This window comes from Perognathus longimembris, chromosome 6, assembly GCF_023159225.1.
Source record: "Perognathus longimembris pacificus isolate PPM17 chromosome 6, ASM2315922v1, whole genome shotgun sequence".
In the NCBI taxonomy this organism is placed as follows: Eukaryota; Metazoa; Chordata; class Mammalia; order Rodentia; family Heteromyidae; genus Perognathus; species Perognathus longimembris.
Genome location: NC_063166.1, coordinates 12,055,059 through 12,076,966, shown reverse-complemented (window position 1 = coordinate 12,076,966; position 21,908 = coordinate 12,055,059). Strand labels below are relative to the sequence as shown.

At 43.3% G+C, this 21,908-nt stretch overlaps 2 protein-coding genes and 1 long non-coding RNA gene across 11 annotated transcripts in view; 1 reads left to right on the top strand and 2 right to left on the bottom strand.

Annotated features, from left to right (window-relative positions):
• Window positions 1-20,510, bottom strand: part of LOC125352678 — a 28,028-nt gene extending 7,518 nt beyond the window's left edge. Inside the window, exons 1-2 of the long non-coding RNA XR_007211204.1 lie at window positions 20,350-20,510; window positions 16,189-16,192 (exon numbers count right to left, since the gene is read on the bottom strand). This is a non-coding gene — a long non-coding RNA (uncharacterized LOC125352678). The remainder of the gene's footprint in view (window positions 1-16,188; window positions 16,193-20,349) is intronic.
• Window positions 76-7,251, bottom strand: Taf11 (TATA-box binding protein associated factor 11). The gene is made up of 5 exons (XM_048347924.1): window positions 6,676-7,251; window positions 5,315-5,463; window positions 2,306-2,393; window positions 1,867-1,963; window positions 76-776 (listed from the first exon to the last, which is right to left on the bottom strand). Exons 1-5 carry the CDS (start codon window positions 6,838-6,840, stop codon window positions 646-648), a joined length of 630 nt encoding a protein of 209 aa, XP_048203881.1. The 5' UTR covers window positions 6,841-7,251; the 3' UTR covers window positions 76-645.
• Anks1a (ankyrin repeat and sterile alpha motif domain containing 1A) overlaps window positions 8,173-21,908 on the top strand; it is a 151,110-nt gene continuing 137,374 nt past the window's right edge. For 3 of the 9 annotated variants that reach the window (XM_048347913.1, XM_048347915.1, XM_048347914.1), the window contains exon 1: window positions 8,173-8,492. In XM_048347913.1, the coding sequence (XP_048203870.1) occupies window positions 8,302-8,492 (191 nt within the window). In that variant the 5' untranslated portion in view covers window positions 8,173-8,301. The remainder of the gene's footprint in view (window positions 8,493-21,908) is intronic. The other 6 variants (XM_048347920.1, XM_048347916.1, XM_048347917.1 and 3 more) reach the window with 3 other exon arrangements.

Genomic DNA, 21,908 nt, shown 5'->3' with positions numbered 1-21,908 from the left:
TTATCCAGTGCTTGAAGTGCTTATTTGAGTTAAAATTTCAATGGTTCTCATAGAAAACAGGAAAAGCTCACAGAATTTTATGAAAAAGTTAAGAGCAACTTTATTTGGACACTATTAAAAAAAAGACCAACTCTCTCCATTCCAACCAACTAGACATAAAATGAATAACATACATCAAGATGGAAAAGTTTCATTCATCAAGTTACAGAAAAATCTTTAGTGTTAAAGCACAAATCACTAGTTATCACATCCTCCATTGTAAGTATCACAAGTTAAATTTTCTGGTTGGTTCATCTACTGAAAACCAGAGGTAAGAAACAATGTCTTAGTTTAGCAACTTCAATGTGAAACCATCAGTTCTTTTAGGGTTTTGTCTGAAAGCGGGTCCTCTGTTTAAAAGATGAAGACCTTTCTTCCCATGAGCCAAGAGAGTGAAGTACCTCAAATTCCACAAGAGGTCCAAAACTGATTACAAGTTGGAAATAGGCCGTATTCCTTTTAAGTGCAACGAATACTTGTTTGGATAAAGATATTAAAATTGTCACCATGGACTACTCAGAGGACAACTACTCACTGAAGCACCAGTGTGGAAAGCTGATAGAAGAGGGCATCCCCTGTCAGCAATAGGCCTTTCCAGGCTTGGTTCTAGAAGAAGATTATTTTTTTGTGCTTTGAGTTAGGGATCTGCCCCTTCGACTTCAACCTCCGAACGGCTTCCCTCATGTGTTTGGGCTGTAGCGGTGGCATTTCTCCCCATTTCTCACACACATCCAGGGCTGCACAGGGAAAGGGAAAAGCATCATCACACAAGAAATTAGCAATGATTCTAATGGAGTTCTGAAGTTCTAGTTAGTCTTCTTGGTATTTATGTACATGTCTGCTTGCTGGGAATGGAGCTTGAATGGAGGGACTCATGTTCTCACTTGATTTTTTTTGTTCAAGATGGCCACTCTACCACTTGAGCCAAACCTCTACCTTACGCCTTTTGCAAGTTAAATGGAGATAAGGAGTCTCAGACTTCTCTGACCATGTTAGCTTTGAGCTTCAACACGCAGATCTCCTGTGTAGCTAGGATTATAGGTGTTGGGTACCAGTAACACATTGTAATGCTTCTTAAATGTATTAAGGAAATCACAACATTCCCCCACCATTTGTGTGTGTGTGCATACATGTGCATGCCTGCCAGTCCTAGGGCTTGAACTCAGGGCCTGGGCTGCTGTATCTGAGCTTTTTGGATCAAGGCTAGTACTTTACCACTTAGAGTCACAGCTCCACTTGCATATTTTTTTGGTGTTTAATTCGAGCCTCCAGGACTTTCTTGCCCTGGATGGCTTTGAACTGCAATCCTTAGCTCTCAGCCTCCTGAATGGCTAGGATTAACAGATGTGAGCTATTGAAACCACCCTTTTCCACTTTTGAGAGAATGTTACAGTGTATCATGTTAGCTTCAGTAATACCATAGGGGGTTTTATCATAGAAAACACTTCTAAAACATGTCTGCATAAGAAAGTATTTCATGAGCTAGAGGTTACTAATGGGAAGCAGCCAGGCTTTTTATCAATGGATAGAGGAGATAGTTCCTAGAGGTAGCAATATCAGGGATAATCACAAAATCACACTAGCCATGCTAGTTGCTTTTCTTCTATATTTACTCTCTGCAACAGAAATAAGGAGAGAAGGGAATTTCCTAAATGCTTCCTTTGCCCTCCAGTATTGAAACTTTCAAGAAATAATGGTCATGCTTCTCTGAATACATGAGCAGCTTCTAGTGAATGTAGGAACTCTCACAGGTGCTTTTCCAAAGTTCCTCGGTGTAGATATTCTTGAAAATCAGACCAGCATAGGTAACCAACCACCACGACTCACCTTCTTCTACCACTTCCCCGACGAAAACCTTGGAAATACCAGACATAGCAATAACAACATTCTGGGACACAGACGTGCCAGTGATGGACTGGATTAGCTTTAAAGAAAGACAAAGACTTGGGTTAACATGGGAAAATGCTGGTTTTGGAATGTAGTGCCAGTAAGTGTGGTATGCACTGACACAGGGTTCCTAAAGGCTCCATGTTGAAACTGAGACTATGAAGGAGTCCAATGGGTTATGACTTGTTTTATAACATACTGTTATGAGACTATACCTTGCACACTAATTGGAATTGGTCAGATAATTAAGAGGGATATTATTTTTATTTTCCCATCTAAATAATTTACCAATTTCCTTAATACCTTGCTTCAAAATAGTTAGAATCTGGTTCAATTCTAATATCTGATCAGGAAATAAAGCGTGGTGGTTCATTCTTACCCTTTTAATGGCTGCCTTAGGAAAAGCTGACCGGCGATACATTTCATAGCGGTTCAGTTGCTCCTCAGAAAAAGAAGAAACCAGGATTCTAGACAAAGATCCAGGTAATTAAGTTGGTTAATAAGAATGGATGCTAAAGATCAATATTCGCTCTCAAATTCTTATAGTATTTTAAGTTGATAGTAAAAACTTAACATGAATTTACATTTAAATCAGAGTTTTGAACATTAACAGATTTAGAGAAAAATTATTTGCAAAATACATAGAATGTGATTAATAGTTTCAATATATAATTAATTTAAAAAAGAAGGCCTAAACAAACTTTCGAAAGTGAAGGAAGTCTGGGTATCAGTGGCTTACACCTAATATCCCTGCCCCTCAGGAGGTGGAGACTCAGAGAATCACAGTTCTAGACAGGGTATACAAACCCACAAAACTCCATCTCCAAAATAACCAACACAATGCAGGGCTGGAGGTGAGGCTCAATGGGTAGAGGGCTAGCTGTGAGCAAGCAAGCCAAGGGAGCACAAGGCCCTCAGTTGAAGCCTTGGTATTGACAAAAACAGAAAAAAAAGGATACAAATGGGAAATTAAAACCCCCCATTTTCACTATTAACTAAGGATATTAAAATGGTAAACTAAAACAAGATAACATTTTTATAAATGCAGAAGTTATGTATAAAAAGCCTTTAAAAATATTCACACGATTGAACTAGCAATGCAGTTCTAGGAGTTTCTATTAGGACAAGTATGCAAAGATGTAGCAAAATACATTAAAATGTACTAGGAAAATTGAGGGTTGGGAGAGACAGGGAAAATGATTAAAGGGGTGATATTGGCTTGGGTGCCAGTGGCTCATACCTGTAATTCTAGCTACTCAGGAGGCTGAAATATGGTGCTGTGGCTCAAGTGGCAGAGCACTAGCCTTGAGTTAAAAAGACCAGGGACAAACCAGGCACCAGTGGCTCACACCTGTAATCCTAGCTACTCAGAATTGTGGTTTGAAAGCTGGCCGGGGAAGAAAAGTCCCTTGAGATTCTTATCTCCATCTAACCACTCAAAAATCTGAAAGTGGAGTTGTGGTACAATTGCTAGAGTGCTAGCTTGGAGCACAAAGAAACTCAGGGATAGTGCCCAGGCCTTGAGTTCAAGCCCCACAACTGACAAGGGAGGGGTGGGGAGCTCAGGTACAATGACTCCTCTGTAGGGGGCAGTGATATCAAGATGCATTATACTTATATTTGCTTTGTTGAATGGTAACTTTTGTACAATTGCTTAAAGATAACAAAATAAAATTCAGCAAGAGCAGTGACAATGGGTGAAATTATAGGTCATCCACATAATGGGATACAGTGCCATTAAAAACAATTTATGGGCAGGGCTGGGAATATGGCCTAGTGGTAAAAGTGCTCTCCTCGTATACATGAAGCCCTGGGTTCAATTCCTCAGCACCACATATGTAGAAAAGGCCAGAAGTGGCACTATGGCTCAAGTGGTAGAGTGCTAGCCTTGAGCAAAAAGAAGCCAGGGACAGTGCTCAGGCCCTGAGTTCAAGCCCCAGGACTGGCGAAAAACAAAACACACACACACACACACACACACAAATATTTATGGGCATATTTGCTGACATAAAAAAACCAGCTTTCCAAAAACAGAAACAAAAATCCTGAAAGTGCATTATGTACAAATCAAACTTCAAAAAACTGAAATATATATGCAAAATATACCCAGATGTTTTCATTTTACATTGCCTACTGTATTTTCTATAATAATTTTCTTTTTCTTTTTGGGGCATGGGGGACCGAACTTGGGAATTGAACTCAGGGCCTTGCCTTTGCTAAGAAAGGGCTCAAATATTGAGTCATGTCTCTATCTCTTTGCTCTGTGTGTGTGTGTGTGTTTTCCTGGGGTTTGAACTCAGGGCCTGGGTACTGTCCCTAATATTTCTTGGTGAAAGCTACCACTAGAACACAGCCACAGCTCTACTTCTGGGATTTTTTGGTGCTTATTTGGAGATAAAAGTCTCAAACTTTGCTGTCCCAGATGGCTTCAAAAAACAATCCTCAGGTCTCAGCCTCTTGAGTAGCTAGGATTACAGGTATTAGCCACTGGCACCTGGTATCCCCGAGCTTTTTTTTTTCTGTAAGGCTATGCTGTGTCTGAAGAGGTGTAGATGGGCTTCTAGGCTGTTAATTGGAGATAAGAGTCTTACGAACTTAGCTACCCAAGATGGCTTTTTCAATCTTCAAATCTCAACCTCCCCAGTAGCTAGGATTAGAAGCGTGGGCTTCCAGGATCCAGTTTGCCTTGGTATTCTTTTCTTTTTAAAAATTTATTGTTATTGTGAATATGATGTAAGGAGGGGTTACAGTTAGTAAATCAGATAGAGTACATTTCCTTTTGAACAATGTCACCCCTTTCCTTGCTTGCTCTCTCCTAGTTTTCCCATATCTAGTGAGTATTGCTTTGATTCTTCTTCTTCTTTTTTTTTTTTTTTTTGCCAGTTCTGGGGCTTGAACTCAAGGCCTGGGCACTGTCCTTGAGCTTCTTTTGCTCAAGGCTAGTACTCTACCACTTAACCCACAGTGCTACTTCTGGCCTTTTCTGTTTATGTGGTAGTGAAGAATTGAACCCAGGGCTTCATGCATGCTAAGCAAGCACTCTACCCCTAAGCCACATACCCAGCGCTTACCTTGGTTATTCTTGAGGAAGGTAGGGTTGCTTTATATCTGGGCTGTCAAGAGCCGTGATCCTAATTGTGCTTTCTGATGTCACTAGGGATTGACAGGTTGCCACTGCCCTAAGACAAACTCAAACCACTGCACCAAGTCATTGGTTGAGACAGTTTCATGAATTTTTATGCCTAGTCTGGCCTTGAATTGCAATTCCTCCCCTCCTCAAGTAGTTAAATTACATGCTTGAGCCAGTGCACCTGGCCACTTCAATTAAAGGCCAAAAGAAAAAAGTATGAATTTGCCAGAAATGGGGACTAATCAGAAAGTAACTCACTGCATCTTTTGAATCTCATCTTCATCCACTTTTTGCTTCCTCTCTTTCTTTTCTTTGGTTTCTATTTTCAGCTTTTTGGCAGCAGGGGTAAGTAGTGATGCATCTTCCCTTTCAGCTGCTGTTAAATCTGAGGCATCCTGACTTTTGAGCTGGAAAAATGAGATCCTGTTGTATATTTGGCTTACTTTTCAGGCTTTTGTAAGGGAGTAGACATCACATTATAACACAGCGAACCCATCTATTGAGCAGTGCTTTGGTTCTAAGCAGTTAATACAGCATCAAGTGTAAGAGTTTTTCTCCCAAAGGGAGATTGTTACAGCCTAGCTGTGAAAGAAAATAACCCAAATAATTCTGTCTTTCAGTTTATCACAGCTCTTGTGTCTGTTTACAAGAGCAAGGAAATGCCAAGATAAAAATAACCACTAATGAAGTGCTGTGGCTCAAGTGGTAGAGCGCCAGCATTGAGCTGACGAGCTCAGTGACAGTGCCCAGGTCCAGAGTTCAAGCCCCATGACAAAACAAAACAATCTCTCTCTCTCTCTGCCCCCCCCCCCCTCTCCCTCCTCTGGGACTGGACCTTATCCCTGAACTCTTCAGCTCAAGGCTAGCACTCTACCACTAGAGCCAGAGCGCCACTTCTGGTTTTCTGGTGGTTAATTGGAGATAAGAGTCTCGCGGACTTTCCTGCCCTGGCTAGCTTTGAATCGCGGTCCTCAGATCTCAGCCTCCTGAGTAGCTGGAATGACAGGAGTGAGCCATCTGCGCCTGGCTAATCAGTACGTTCTCATTCCAAAACCAGGATTCTCTCTCTAGAAATGGAACCCAAAGAAGGCTGTGATTAATGTTGCTGAGCCCTTGAAGCGGCACAACTGATAGGTTTGCGGTTTTAATATGAGAACATCTAGGTCATTAATAGGATTTAAATGTACCAAGAGGTTAAGAACAAGATTTAACCACAAATTACTTCAAAATCTTCCTTTAGATGGCCTCTCCACCTTTAAACAAAAAAGCTGAGCTTGAAGAGGGTGTTGTCGATCTTGGTTTTTAATGATTACAGTTAAGTTTTAGTGTGACAACAGATCTTAAATTTCCTCACCAGGAAAACCGAGAGGCATAATTTAAATTTAATCAGAAGAAGCTTTAATCCCTAAAGGCGAGGATTAAAAACATCATCACAGTATTTCACCCCTGGAACAGAAAAGGCAGGGGCTCCCCTTTCTCCTTCGAGATTGCAGATTTAGAAAGAATTCACCAGTTTGGGAGGGAGGGAGGGAAGGAGGGGCTAAGTAAGCCCAGACTCAGGCGAGCGGCTCGAGACACAACCCCGGGTGTTCCTCCACGCTCACCATCCCTCTCCCTACCTCGCCTTCCTCCGCTGCAGCCTCCTTCAGGTCCGCGTCTCCGTCAGTTTCTTCCGGTACTCCGTCGGCGTCCGTAGTCCCCGGGCCCCTGGGAGCGGAGGCCGTCTCGTCGGACTCTCCAGTCTCCCCGCCTTTGTCTGCGGGGAACTCCCCGCCATTGTCCATCGCGGGAAGGAGCGGAGAAATCGCGGCTCGGCCGGGAGCTGGGGCTGAGCGTCCCGCCCAGCGCAGGACCCCCGGCGGAGCCAGGCGTTTACTTCCTGTGGTCGCGCCGTGATGACGTCACGCCCACGGCTCCGCGGAGGGGTCATTCTGAGGCGCGCGCGCGAATGATTTGACTGGTCTTGTGGAGGTGAAGAGTGTAGTGTGGATTCTTCGTTCTAGGAAACACGCTTTTTTTTTGGAACGCAGTTTTTTATTTCCTCATCTCATCCTCTCCAGAAATGCAATGCTAGTGTACCTCCTTAACTAGCTCCCTTCCTCTCTACTTTCCCCGGCCGGGGATGGGGTGGGAGGGACCTTGAACTCACGGCTTGGGCGCTGTCAGTGAGCTTCTGTGCTCAAGGGTGGCGCTCTCCGCTTCCTTTTTGGCTAGTCGATGATTAATTGCAGATACAAGTTTCCCAGATTTTCTTGCTAGGACCAGCTTTGAACCGCGATCCTCCTTTCTCAGCTTCCAGGGTAGCTACTGGCCTTTGGCTACTAGTCTCCCGAGTATAGATGGGGGACACCATTGTATGCTGTGTCCTGGAATGAGACCATGTTGGGTTGGCAAACTTTCAAGCAGCTACTCGTCTATTTCACACGCACTGAGACGAGGGGCTATGTTTATAAGGGAACGGTACCGTTTCCCTTTTACTTATAAGACAAGCATTTAAGAGAGGCGAGGGGAGTCATATAGTTTAAGCTGAATTTATCCAGTTCATTTTTATTCACTCAATTATGACCATCTGCCTCCGGGGACAGAAGACACATAAATACGTTTAATTCAATCGCACGTTTTCCAGTTCCCCAGTTATAAATCTTTAAAAAAAATCAATTTGTTGAGTACCATCAAAAAGGAAATCCTACCTTGAGGAAGTCTCTCTTGAACGCTTCACTAAAGTTTTTTCATAGATTGGCCGAGTAAAAGTGGCGAGGATATTTCTATTTAATTGTTTTTCTCCCGTCACCTCTGCAGCACTATGTTCCCGCTGTTTAATTTACACATCCCCGAAGAATGGACTTGGAAATGTAGGCATGCATCACCACATTCCTTTGTTTCCATCCCGCCTGGACGACCGCGTTTCCAGTCCCGTGAGTTCCCGAAGCCTGGGGGTGGGGAGGGGGGTGGGGAAGGAGGCCGGCTAGGCTCAGTGCACCGCGAGGTCCACCTGTGCCACTCCGCGGAGCCACGCCCACTAGGTGGGCAAAGGGGCGGGGCGAGTGGGCGCGGTGACGCGTGACGCCGGATCCCGGAAGTGACGCGCCCGTGCAGAAGTGGGGGGGGGGGGAAGAGCCCGGGGGAGGGGGGTGGTGTCCCCGGCTGGTCTGGGGGGTGCGTTGCCCGGAGACGGAAAGTTTGGGAGCCTGTGCAAGACCAGCCGTGGCCCCGGGGAGGGGGTCCAAGGGGTGGTGGCCCTGGGGATGGGGAAGGAGCAGGAGCTGCTGGAGGCGGCCCGCACCGGGCACCTCCCGGCCGTGGAGAAGCTGCTGTCCGGGAAGCGGCTCTCCTCAGGCTTCGGGGGCGGCGGCGGCGGCGGCGGCGGCTCAGCGGGCGGCGGCGGCGGCGGCGGCGGCCTCGGCAGTTCCAGTCATCCCCTCTCCAGCCTGCTCAGGTGGGTGCGCGGGGGCCGGCCACCTCGGGGACCGTCTCCCCCGCGGGTCTCCGGGGTCCCCCGGGAGGTCGGGGCTTCCGCGCGGCGGGCGGGCGGGCTGGCGGCGCGCCCCGGGGCGCGGGGTCCGGAGCGGGCGCGCGGGTGTGCGCGGCGCCGGGCTCGGCTGTTCTCGCGTCCTGACCCGGCTGCGAAGAATGGTGGGAGTGCCCAGGTGGCAGCCTCCGCCGCATGGCACAGCCCGGCTGCACCCGTGCCCGCTCGGGGGTGCCAGCTGTCGTTTCTCACAAAAGCCACTTTGCAGCAAATCCATGGGAAATGTTCCTACCTCCTGGAGAAACTCCCACGTCCTGCAGTCGGGCGGCTGCCCTGCCGGAAATTCTGTTGGCTTCCTTCACTTAAGAACTTGGAATTTTCTACTAGGCTCTGTGGGACTGCGCTTTTGTTTATATTAAAATTGTTTCTGGATTTATCACGTTCGGAATGCCCGTCTTTGGAGCCGTTCTTGTGCTCGAAGTTTAAATTGTTGTTCCATAATAGCCTCTCAGTGGATTCGTCTAGGTAGCGTATGCCTGATTCATGGGGCGCTTGCACGTGAAGAAATAAAGGTCTAGGAAAACATGTTTAGGATACGAGGTGTTTTAAACGTTTTTGAGATCTGTTACGTTTATTGGCTGCAAGGCTTGAGGAGGGGTGGGGGGAGAGATCACTTGTGTGTGGCTTGGGAGGGAGACTGGAGATGCTTGCACTGTGTGAGTCAAATGTGTTTGCTCAGCAGGGCTTTCAGAGCCTGTTTTCCTTCCTTGTTCTGCTGAGGGTTTGTTTTTTTTTTTTTTTTTAAGAAGTGGAAGTTCATTTAGAAATGGCTTCATTAGCTTTTGTTCCCTATTAGTTTATGCAACTTCAGTTTGAGTGAATGTGAACTGTAGAAGCCCAAGGCTCCAATAAATCTTTAGGCATTAAGCACTGAGGACCAACCTAGATCTTTATAGGAAGATTTTTTTTTTTAAAGCAGTGTAGGACAAGAACCCTCCCCAGGAGCTTCCTGTGGAGAAGAAAAAAAACCCAGTACTGTTTTGCTAGCTATTTCTCCAGTTGGAACAATGCTGGCTCATAGTAGGTATGTTTAATAAATAAAAAGTTATCAGTTAGAGGATGATCTATTTCCAAATACACATGGTGGTACTCATTGTAATTATCAGTAGCTGAGAGAAAGGGACATCACTTTGGGTAATGATGATGACTTATTTTGAGGTCAGGACCCTCAGGAGGTGAGGGACTTACGGTGACTTTGAAGGATGTGAGGACTTGGGTAGATCAAGTATGGTGAACATAGCCAGGTTGGGGGGAGGGACACCCCATCACCCGAAGCATGCAAAGGAGAAAGATGACTTTTCTGGTGCTTATAGGGCTTAGGAGAGCTTCCTGCTTAGGCCATTGATTAGCTGGGCCTCTTAAAGATAAATAAGTATGGATTAGTAGACTTCCTCATGTTTATATTTCTAGGACCTTAGATTAGTGCCAGGTGACTCACAGGTGCTCAATAAATGGCGGCTGGTGTATGAGTATTTTTATTTTTGCCTGTGTTGAGATTTGAACTCAGGCCATCTCTCTTGCTTGGCTGGTGCTCTACCACTTTGCCAGAGATACTTCAACCCTCCAGCTGGGCTCCAGTGCCTCACGTAACCCTAGCTATTCAAGAGGCTGAGATCTGATGATTGCAGTTCAAACAAGAAAGTCTGTGAGACTCTTATCTCCAACAAAAAGCCAGACGTGGAGTTGTTGCTCAAGTCTAGGTGTTCTAACCTTGAGCATAAAAGCCCTGGGACAGCACCTACAACCCTGAATTCAAGTCTCAGGACGGACACACACACACACACACACACACACACACACACACACACCACCCCCCCCCACCCCCCATAGCATATCTTACAAAAGCAAGAAACTTTTATGTATCTTCCTCCCTCAGGTACATTTAGGAAGGTATTCTTAGTGCTTTCATTCAGAGCAGTGAAATTTTGCTGAAGATTTAATTGCTATAGAATTAAGCAAGACTAGAAGGTTTGTTGAGTGCAGTGTTTTTACCTTGATCTTTCTGTCTATCATAAAGTATGGGGGCTACCAGGCACTGATGTCTCACCTGTAATCCTGGCTACTCAAGAGGCTGAGATCTGAGAATGACTATTCAAAGCCAGCCCAGGCAGGAAAGTCCCTGAGACTCTTATCGCCAACTAATCACCAGAAAACCTGAAGTGGAGTTAAGTCTTGAAATTGTAGAGAACTAAATGCTAAAGAGCAAAAAAGAGCTCAGGACAGTGCCCAGGCCCTTGGTTCAAGCCCATGATAGATTACAAAAAGAAAAGTGTGGATAGTGTCACCCTTCCCCAGAGTTAGACCTGACTCCTGACTTGCTCCAGGGTCTATTGTAGAGGCTGTGGACTTCTTCCCAGCCTCCCAGTGCTGTGACTCCTCAGGGCAGGGAGGATCTTCAGGCACTGGTTACATTATGCCTTTCACTAATTAAAGGTGACTATGGTAAGACCTACTGAAAGATTTCAGGGCAAATGAAAACATACATTTAATAATCCCTAGGTCAGCACATCTTCTCTTTGTAGTTTTGGAATGAGTAGAGAGGCCAGCCTCCTGTGCCCCAAACCTCTGCCTCTGCCAAGCACTTTAAGTTATTTGGTGAGAGCTGTGGAGTTAGCTTCAGGTCTTTGTTTTAGCTGCTGTATGCTATCTCACTAGTACTGACAACTGTAGCTTACCTTTGTCCAGCTGTTGAAGGAACTTGCAGTGGGCATAGACAGTTGAAACCACTTGTGTTTGTTCATTCATATATTTATGATTCCCCCTGTTTACTCCACAAAGACTTTGTGCATCTTCTTAAGATACAGAATTTCCCCTTCTCTCATCCCACCCCTTCCTTTTACACTGCTTAGGCTTAGGTATTAACTTCTTAAAACCTTCCCTGATGACCCTAATACACACAGATCTCTGTAACCTCTACTTGGGGACAAGTCATCTATAGAATGTAGTAGTTCATGGCCCCATCACACCTAGCTTCTATGCTTTTTCTCTTTGGCTTATCAGTATAATATTTATGCATAGTAATATTCACCTATTGAGAGTATACTTGAGAGTCAGGAAGTCAGCCAAGAAGACTTTACTGGAAAAGAAGCTGTTACAAATTAAATGTTACTCTGACTCATGTGTTTAATGTCCATTTATTCAGGCAATGTTGCATTTTACCAAAGACTACTTGTTCTGTGTCAGGCTGCTTGGACTCAGAATCCACTGCTACCACTAACCAGTGCTTGGCTTTTTCTAATTTAGCCACTTTGCGCCTCAGTTTCTGTATCCACAAGCTGAGATATGGGTATTGTTTTAGGTCACGATTCCTGACACATGCTAGGTGTTCAGTGTAAGCCATCCTCACATCAACAGTTTTGCCATGTTGCACTTGCTTTGTTAAAATTTCCATGCCAGACCCATTTTAAATGGTACTTTTATGCTTGGTGATCTGCCATGGCAGATTAGAAACAGTAAATAAGGGAAAGAACCTGCTCAGGCAGGCATATTCATGCTATTCGTTAATGAAATATTTACCTGTCATCAGATTTGTGCCAAGTCTAGTGATAGATGAACTGCAAAATTTTTCTCTGTGCCATATTGAAGGTGCTTGATCTGAATCTGTCCTTCTCCCCCATGAACTGTTTCCTAATAGAGTTTACAGTGATAGGCTAGGCCTATGTGGCAGACTGAAAAAAAAAAAAAAGAGGATAAAATTTATCCCTCCTCTCCAGTTGAGGCTGTGGACACAGTTGTTTGTAGTTGTCCACACCTGGGCTCCAAACACTATTGTAATATATCATAGTGCTATAGCTTATGTTTATTTTGACTTTTAGCAACCAAATAATGATTAAATTATAGTCACTATAACTTGTTATAGACAGTAGGAAACTATAAATATATTTCAGTTTTCTACCAAAGTGGTTTAAATATTGTTACTGGGTAGTCAGACTGAAGCGATAGATTAGCTAGATATCATAGGAATGCAAAATATCTTACCCTATAGAAGTTCTGGATTGTGTAAATTATAGTTTACATAATAGGTACTTTGTGTGTGTGTGTGTGTGTGTGTGTGTGTGTGTGTGTGTGTGTGTGTGCTGGTCTTGGAGCATAAATGCAAGGCTTGGACACTTAGCTTTTTTGCTCTAGGCTTTCTCTACCTCTTACAGCTCTACTTCTTCTTTTTGTGGTTAATTGGAGATAAAAATCACAGGAACATTCTTGCTTCGGCTGGCTTTGAGCCTCAATCCTTGATCTCCATCTCCTGAGTAGCTTTTAGGGTGGTTTTTTTTCTCCTAGGCACATACCAGGTAAATCCTCACGTAATATGGAGAGTTTACTTTGTTTGGGGTTACAGTGGAACTACTAATTGCCAAGGAAGAAATTTCTGTCTGGGAGTATAGTAAGATTTCGGCTGAAAGAGAAGTCTAATAAGCAATGAGCCTTTACGAAGGGTCCGAGGGAAGGAAATGTTAAAAAAAATCAGTCACATAATCGCTTCAAACTGTAAGATGAATCATGAACTCTGTACAGGTGGTGTATGGGAATGGAAAGGTAAAGTAGAATGCCTTACTTACTCAGTTCAGCTGCCCAGAGAAATGAAATCAAAGGTGGTTGTTGGGAAGGAGACTGTGTCATGGTTTAGAAACTTCTGTTGTTCATTTCTCAGGCATGAGAAGAATGAAAAGAAAAGGTGAACTCAAGGAAGCTTGCTGGAGAATTAAGAGTATTTGTAGCCAGTAGCAGTAGATGTGGCTGTAAGCTTCGTTTTTACTCTATTTAGTGAAAAAGAAAAACCATAATAAAAACAAACACCCCAGAACAGACATGAATTTTCTTTTTTTATTTTATTTATTTATTTTTATTTTATTTTATTATTTTTGCCGGTCCTGGGCCTTGGACTCAGGGCCTGAGCACTGTCCCTGGCTTCTTTTTGCTCAAGGCTAGCACTCTGCCACTTGAGCCACAGCGCCACTTCTGGCCATTTTTCTATATATGTGGTGTTGAGGAATCGAACCCAGGGCTTCAGGTATACGTGGCAAACACTCTTGCCACTAGGCCATATTCCCAGGCCCTAGACATGAATTTTCTAAGACACAGCACAGCTCTGAAATAAGGAACAAAGAATGTGTATGTGTGTGTATGGGGGGGTGGTGTTGTGTGTGTATATGCTTGTGAGCACATGCCAGTACTGAGACTTGAACTCAGGGTCTGGTTACTTAGCTTTTTTGTTTGTTTGTTTTTTACTCCCTGGTCCTGGAGCTTGAACTCAGGATCTGGGCTCTGTTCCTGAGCCTCTCTGGGCTCAAGGCTAGTGTTCTACCACTTGGACCATAGCCCCACTTTTGGCTTTTTCTGTTTATGTGGTACTGAGGAATTGAACCCAGGGCTTCATGCATGCTAGGCACACACTCCACCACTAAGCCACATGTCCTTAGATTTTTTTTTTTTCCTAATGCTGCCATTCTACTGCTTGGCCCAGAGCTGGCTTTTTAATGTTTAATTGGAGATAAAAAGCCTTCCAGACTTAGTTGCCCAGGCTGGCTTCACACTGTGATCCTCAGCCTCTTGAGCAGCTAGGATTCAGGTGTGAGGCACCTGCACCCCGCTTTCTTTTCTTTCTTTTTTTTTTTAAGTGTGGTTGGCATTAACATTCTACTGACATGGTTCTTTACTCCCCTGAGAATGGCTCTGTAAGATTGTAATGGTTGGGCAGCTTTGCTCATGCTGACCCTTTGACTTTTGTTCCACTATATTTCCAGATGTCTTTTGACTATGCCTATTTTGAGCAAAATGATTTTTACATCCTAAGGAGGCGGGGGCAACATTGGCCCTGGAAGGCTTGTCGAATGGGAGACTTGGAAACTATGTCTTGTGAATTTTTCTGACCTAAGTTTCTGCTCTAATCTCCTAGGTAACATTTCCAAACTACCTTAATTAAAAACTATTTTCTAAGATTTTTGTAAAATATTCTCCTCTTTGAAATTTCAATAGGGTAAAATTTCCTATAAAGAAGAAGAATGCGAGCCGGCTGCTGGTGGCCCATGCTTGTAATCTGAGCTACTCAGGAGGTTGAGATGTGAGGATGGCAGTTCAGAGCCAGCCCAGGCAGGAAAGTCCATGAGACTCTTATCTCCAGTTAACCACCAGAAAACCAGTAGTGGCGCTGTGGCTTAAGTGGTAGAACAAGGGGCTGGGAATATGGCCTAGTGGCAAGAGTGCTTGCCTCCTATACATGAGGCCCTGGGTTCCATTCCTCAGCACCACACATACTGAAAATGGCCAGAAGTGGCGCTGTGGCTCAAGTGGCAGAGTGCTAGCCTTGAGCAAAAAAGAAGCCAGGGACAGTGCTCAGGCCCTGAGTTCACTGCCTAGGACTGGCCAAAAAAAAAAAAAAAAAAAAAAAAGTGGTAGAACAATAGCTTTGAGCTGAAGAGCTCAGGGACAGCAACCAGGCCCAGAGGTCAAGCCCCATGATGGACAAAAAAGAATAATAATAATGAAAGAATGAAGTTACATTGTTGCAAAAGGAACAAGGTAGTATGCCTATGGTAGTTACTTTATATAAAAAAAATCCTTGGGCTGGGTAAGGGGCAGCTCTGTGGTAGAGCATTTGCCTAGCAAGACCAAATACCATGGAGAAGACTAGCGTGCCTAATAGTAAACTGAGTAGGGCATCTACTTATAACAAAAGATAATTTATGGAAATGTAATAGGTCTGTGGCTTCCCTCTGTCTGAATTCTTCATGATTTAGTTTTTTATGGCATTCATTAGAAAAATTCCAAACAGTAAACGGTGGGGCATTCTTGCCATGTGATGATTTGATTTGTCTCCAGTCAGCTTCAGTGTGCATTATGGTCCCAGTCATTGTTACATCCTTGGCCAAAAACTTCCAAAGGCTCTCACCTCTGTTTGTTTTTTTTACCCCAAACAGTTGTGAACTTTGGTTTGCAAAAAGGAAGTCCACATTATTTCTGCCCTAGTCTTATTACTCCTCCTACTCCAGATTACTTCTGCCCTAGGAAAGCAAGTTTCTGGGTTTTATAGCCCAAAGACCCCAGAGAAACCCCAAAAGTAGACATGGCAGAGGTTGCTCTGGGAAGTCAGGCTCTCCTGCTGGTAGCAGTTGGCCTCCTCTTTTGGACAGCCCTCAGCAAATGCTTCCCACACTGATTTCCAAAAGATTACCGAAAGATTTTTTGTGGCATAGAAAATTATATTGTGTAATATGTTACATTCATAGAACATCTTCAAATAACTTTGGTGTGGTTAGAGTTAATGGTAGTAATACTAGAGATTATATGGTATGGCTTCTTATTTACCCTTTCTCAGTAATTGTAGATAAGTTTGTTTGGTTTACAAATCACAAAAGAGGTGTGGGTTTTTTTTTGGGGGGGGGGTTTAATAAGTTAGCTGTCTATGCTTTAAAAGTAGTTGTATCTGTTGCTGAAGTTACTGCAACTTTTTGAGCTGTGAACGTGACTCAGGAAGTGGAGCCACCGCTCAGTTTGCTGAACTGGAGAGGTGGTGGCTCTGACCCAACTCTTACCTTGTGACTTAGGCAAGTTAGGAAACCTCTGTAAGCCTCTGTGTCTTCCTATGGAGCATGGGCCTAGGATGTACCTGCCTTTTATTTTGTAATATGTGTGTGTGTGTGTGTGTGTGTGTGTGTGTGTATGTGTGTAGATACTGAGGCTTGAACTCAGGGCCTGAACACTGTCCCTTAGCTTTTTTTTGGCCAGTCCTGGGGCTTGAACTCAGGGCCTGGGCACTGTCCCTGAGTTTCTTTTGCTCAAGACTTGGTACTCTACCACTTGAACTACAGCGCCACTTCCAGACTTTCCTGTTTATGTGGTAGTGAGGAGTTGAACCCAGGTCTTCATGCATGCTACACAAGTGTTCTACCACTTTCCTAGCCCTGGACAGAAAAAAATTTAAATTTAAGATTGTGTGTGTGTGTGTGTGTGTGTGTGTGTGTGTGTGTATTCACATGCACATAGATTCTGAGGCTTGAACTCAGGGTCTGGGTGTTGTCCTTGAGCTCTTTTGCCTAAGGCTAGCATCCTACCACTTGAGCCACAACTCTACTTCCAGCTTTGTGGTGGTTAATTAGAGATGAGAGTTTCTCAGGGTTTACTGCTACCACTGGTTTCAGACCACAATCTTTAGATCTCAGTTTACTAAGTAGCTAAAATTACAGGTATGAGCCACCAGCACCTGGCAAGAATGTTAATTTTGTAAAGGAACATATTTTAGTGAAAGTATCAGAGAGTGTTAATTTTACCTGTGAAGAGGTAGGTAAAATGGTACTTTTCCTTGAGGTGTCAGATACTCAGAAAATACAAGCTAGTTTATTTGAATGATAACTTTTAGACAGATCCTTCTTGGCAGGTGCTCTACCAATTGAGCCATGGTCCCAGCCAAACATCCCTCTAAAGGAGATACCTATCTGCACTGGCTCTGTTTGCCCTAGTGAACTAGTCTTTATTACTGTTTACCAAAGTAAATCTTCCTTTTCAGTTGCCTTTAAACATGTTTCACTTCTCAAGTTATTTTAGGTTACACTTGACAGCTACTTATAAGAAGTCCAGTAACCAGAAAAGATTACCAAACAGGTAATTCATTTCAGAGTTGTTTATATGATTGGCTAAAAGAGTCTCAGACTTGCTACTGTTTGTTTTTAGATCTTAGCTTTTTTAGCTCTGCTGAACCTAGAGGATCCTGTGACCTGGCTTTGTTCACAATTACCCATACGGTGTTTACTGCTCTTCTGCATCTAGCCTGACAAAAATCTATGTGGATTCTTGTCCTCTTCAGGTTCAGGGCCACATTTCCTCTTCTTTAGGCCTCCTTAAAACCCTGATAAAACTTTAATGCAGGGGCTGGGAATATAACCTAGTGGTAAAAGTGCTCGCCTAGTATACATGAAGCCCTGAATTTGATTCCTCAGCACCACATACACAGAAAAAGCTGGAAGTGGTCCTGTGGGTAGAGTGCTAGCCTTGAGCAAAAAGAAGCCAGGGATAGGGCTCAGGCCTTGAGTTCAAGCTCCACAACTGGCAAAAAACAAAACAAAACAAAACTTTAATGCAAAATCCATTCCATCTTGTAGTAGTTGAGGTAGATAGTGCACAACTGCTCAGCGCTATTGTTATAGACTGTGCCCTAGGTGTGTGTTGTGTGTGTGTGTATGTGTGTGTGTGTGTGTTTGTATTTGGAATGGGATATGTATCAGGCATTATCTCTTGAACACTTGATATTTAGTTCTATCTCTACCAAGAACTTTACAGCTGAACTTTACAGCTGATTACCTTCTGGGTTGTGGTTGTTAGGCCCATTTTACAGATGAAGAAATAAAAGTTTAGAGAGGTTAAAGTGACCAGACCAGAAGGTGCAAGGCACGAGTCTGACTCCTAAATTGTTACTTACAAATCAGTGTAGCACTTGGAGACTCAGACTCTTTGGGGGTACATTTAAGCCATCACTTACTATAAGCCTGGGCATTTTTTTTTACTAAAAGATTAAGGATTTATTTATTTTTATTTATTTATTTTTGCCAGTCCTAGGGCTTAAACTCAGGACCTGGGCACTGTCCCTGAGTGTCTTTTGCTCAGGGATAGCACTCTATCACTTGATCCACAACACCACTTCTGGCTTTTTCTGTGGTAATGAGAAACAGAACCCAGGGCTTCATAGCATGCTAGGCAAGCACTCTACCACTAAGCCACATTCCCAGCCTGATTTTTATTTAATAGTTGCGTTTGTCCTTGTAGTGGCTCTGGAGAGGGATAATAGTGTGGTCACCTTACTGTTGAGCAAAACAAACACAGAGGGCTCTAGGGACTTGCCATGTGGTGAGCTGGTGAGTGGAGAGTATGGTCTTCAACCAGCACAGACGGGTTCTGCAGTCTTTGATCAGAGTTTCTGTGTAGCTGGGATTTCTGCCTTTACCCAAGAATGTAACAAGAAATCCCTGTGGAACACTTAAATGAGGCAAACTTACTTGTTTTTAATCATTGCCAACTTCCCTGGAATATAGGGAAGTCAGATGTCTTTAAACATATGCCAAACAATATATTATTTTAGAGTATATGCTAAATGAAGCTCATGCAGCTTATGAAGAGAAGTTTGCTACACAGCCTTGTCCAGAAAATTCTTGCCTTCCTCAAAAGCAAGCTCATACATAGCTGGGCACTGATGGCTCATGCCTGTAATCCTAGCTACTTAGGAGACTAGGGTCTGAGGATTGGGGTTCAGAACTAGTCCAGGCAAGACTCCAAAACATCTGGAATTGCTGGAGCTTGAAGCAGAGATGTAGCTCTAGTGGTGGAGTGCTAGCTAGCACAAAAGCTCAGGAACAGCGCCCAGACCCTGAGTTCAAGCCCCAGGGCTGGCAACAGCAACAAGGATTACAACAACAGAAAACTGGAAACAGGCTTATGTATTTATGAATTTTACCTGTGAGAAAACCCAGACGCTTCTTCCCTAAGTTGAAAATGATAAAGGTTTCTTTCAGACATCTGAAATACTAAAAACACCACAAAGTCCAGTGTGTATATTCAAGAAAAGAGAAATGAACGATGAGTGAGAAACAGAGGACTGTGTGTGTATCTACGCATGCGCGCGGGTGTATGTGTGCGCCCATGCTTGCTTGCCCGTGCCCACACATGCATGCACACATGTGTACCTGTGTGTGTGCACACGCACGTGGGTGTGTGTGCGCACCCATGCTTGCTTGCCCGTGCCCACACATGCATGCACACATGTGTACCTATGTGTGTGTGTACCTAATATACGTGTACCTATTGTTCCCACTGTTCACTTTTACAGCTCTCTCCTCTTCATTAGTGCTTCATAACTATATTTTCCCCTCCCAAACATTAATTAGTTTGCTTTTATTTATCCAAGTGGCTTTTAAGGAATATTATCTGGATGGGTCAAATGATTGTTGATAATAGAAACCTGGGATTATGGGATGGGGAGATGTTGCTTTTGATAATCCTTGGTGCTTAATCTTCCCATGAAGAGGGATTAGTTCCTGTTTTACTGATGAGACTCAAAAGAGGTCAAGGATTGAGGTTTCCCATTTGCAAGGCCTGTAGGATCTGTTTTATATGGAGCTATTGGTTACCAGAGAGATGTCTGAGATGCTGGTGTTGGGAAACCGAGGGATGATAATATTCTAGCTAAGTAACTCTGAAAAGACCTGTGGGTGCTATATGCTTGTTGCTGTATAATCTCCATTATTGTATATTTAAGACAGGACTGGAGAGTACTTTCCTTGCTAGTTACTCATTAGCCATCCTTTTACCCCCATCATTATTAGTCTCAGCCATTTTTCTGAAAGTTTAAAGTAAATGATCCAGGAAAGAGTGTATAGGAAATCAGATTTTTTAAAATATTGTTTGGCTCTTTAAGACAGGGTCTCACCATATAGCTTAGGTTACAGACTCTTGCACTCTTTCTTCCTGAATGCTGGGATTACAGGCACATGCCATTACATTCCGCTAGGATCCAGTTATTTTTTTACTACTTACATTTTGTTGACCAAGTTGATAGAGCTATCTTTTAATAATGTCTTTCCTTGCTCATTGTGATCTGTAAGGCTCTCATTCCAATTACCTCTCACTAGTATCTTCATTCTCTCTCTCTCTTTCTCTCATTCAGTTGGCACATATTTGTGAGGACCTAATTTTGTTTTTAAGTACTGAGGTTTGAACTCAGGGCTTCATGTTTGTGAGGCAGGTGCTCTACTGCTTGAGCCATGCCTCTACATATTCTTACTCTGGGTATTTTTTAGATGAAGATCTCACTCTTTATTCTAGTTGGCCTGGACCACGATCTTTCAATGTATATTTCCCACTAGAGCTGAATGACAAGCTCAGGCCACTGTACCCAACTTTATCTTTTGAGATGGGATCTCATGAAATTTTTTCCTAGACTGGCCTTGAACCTCAGTCCTCCCAATCTCAGCCTCCTGAGTAGCTAGGATTATAGGTGTGACCCACAAACACCTAGCTTAATTTTTTTTTTTAGTGAAACTTCACAATTATTTTACAAATATCTATGATTCCTGACAGGAAGAACCATTTGGTATGATGTTATTAGTACTATGAAAATAATGTAATGGAAGCTAAATAGGTTAAGTGCCTACAAAAAGTTTATAAAAATAGTTTCTTTTGTTCTTTTAGGATATTATTAGCATATGTTAGTTGTACAAGGAGGGGCTGGTGTTGGGGCATTTTCATATGTTCATACAATGTTTCCTGATCAAACTCACCCTCATTCTACTCATTCTAATCTACAAAGCTTATGAACTCTACAAACATAAACAATAAAACTATTTCTTCCATGTCAGGTGATATGTACTTTTCTTTCCTTTTGCTTAGTATCATCTGTTCCCTCTTTCTCTCTCATTCCCTCCCTCCCATCAACGCCCTTGAGTGGCTTAGTTCACTTTCATCAGTGTAGTTGTTGGGCCCCTCTGCTGTATTTTTTCACTCATTCTGTGCCCTCCTCCCAGCTTCCCTCAGATGTGCACGTGTATACACCATACGTGAGGTAAAAAATTTAGAGTCATCTAAAAATGATAAGGCAAATTAGGAAGAGGTCCTTTGTTTCCTTATCTTTGGAGTTCTTTTCAGTCTGTATAATATTTTATGTACATATGAAGAGGTGTTGTGTCTTACTTTTTGGTGTTTTTCTCCCAAGACTGTCCTTTTGGTCTCACTGTGTATTGGTATCTTGAGTCCTGTTTATTTTGTCATATCTCCTTGTGTTTTAAATCTAACATCCACATATCAGGGAGACCATGGGCCATTTACCTCTCTGATCTTAGCTTATCTCACTCAATATGATTTGTTCTAGTTCCGTCCATTTCTCTGTGAATACCATTATTTTATCCTTTCTAATGGCTGTGTAAAAGTCCATTGTATATAGGTACCACATTGTCTTGTGTATAGATGCTGACATATCTTCAGTCAATCAATCTCTAGATCCTAGAAATCTGGATAGAAAGAGAGACAGGAGTTTTTAAAAAGTAAAAAAAATACTTAGGCTGGGCTGGTGGTAGCTACTTAGGAGACTGAGGTCTGAGGATCACAGTTTGAAGCCAGCCTGGGCAGAAAAGACCATGAGACTCTTATCTCCAATAAACTATTAAGAAAAAGCCAGAAGCAAAGCTGTGACTCAAGTGGTAGAGTGCTAGCTTTGAGCACAAAGAGGCTCAAGGACAGCACCCAGGCCCTAAGTTCCACCCCTATGACTGACAAATAAATAAATAAAAAATAAAAAACTTGTCAGTCTCTTCAGAATACTTTGTTGTTGAGCAGATATGTTATGAT

Excerpts from the sequence above, each read along its gene's own strand:
- Taf11 (XM_048347924.1), bottom strand. The coding sequence starts at position 6,840 with ATGGACAATGGCGGGGAGTTCCCCGCAGACAAAGGCGGGGAGACTGGA. Across the intron at positions 5,464-6,675 it reads CTGCAGCGGAGGAAGGCGAG|CTCAAAAGTCAGGATGCCTC; the intron begins GTAGGGAGAGGG and ends TCATTTTTCCAG. Across the intron at positions 2,394-5,314 it reads GATGAGATTCAAAAGATGCA|AATCCTGGTTTCTTCTTTTT; the intron begins GTGAGTTACTTT and ends ATCTTTGTCTAG.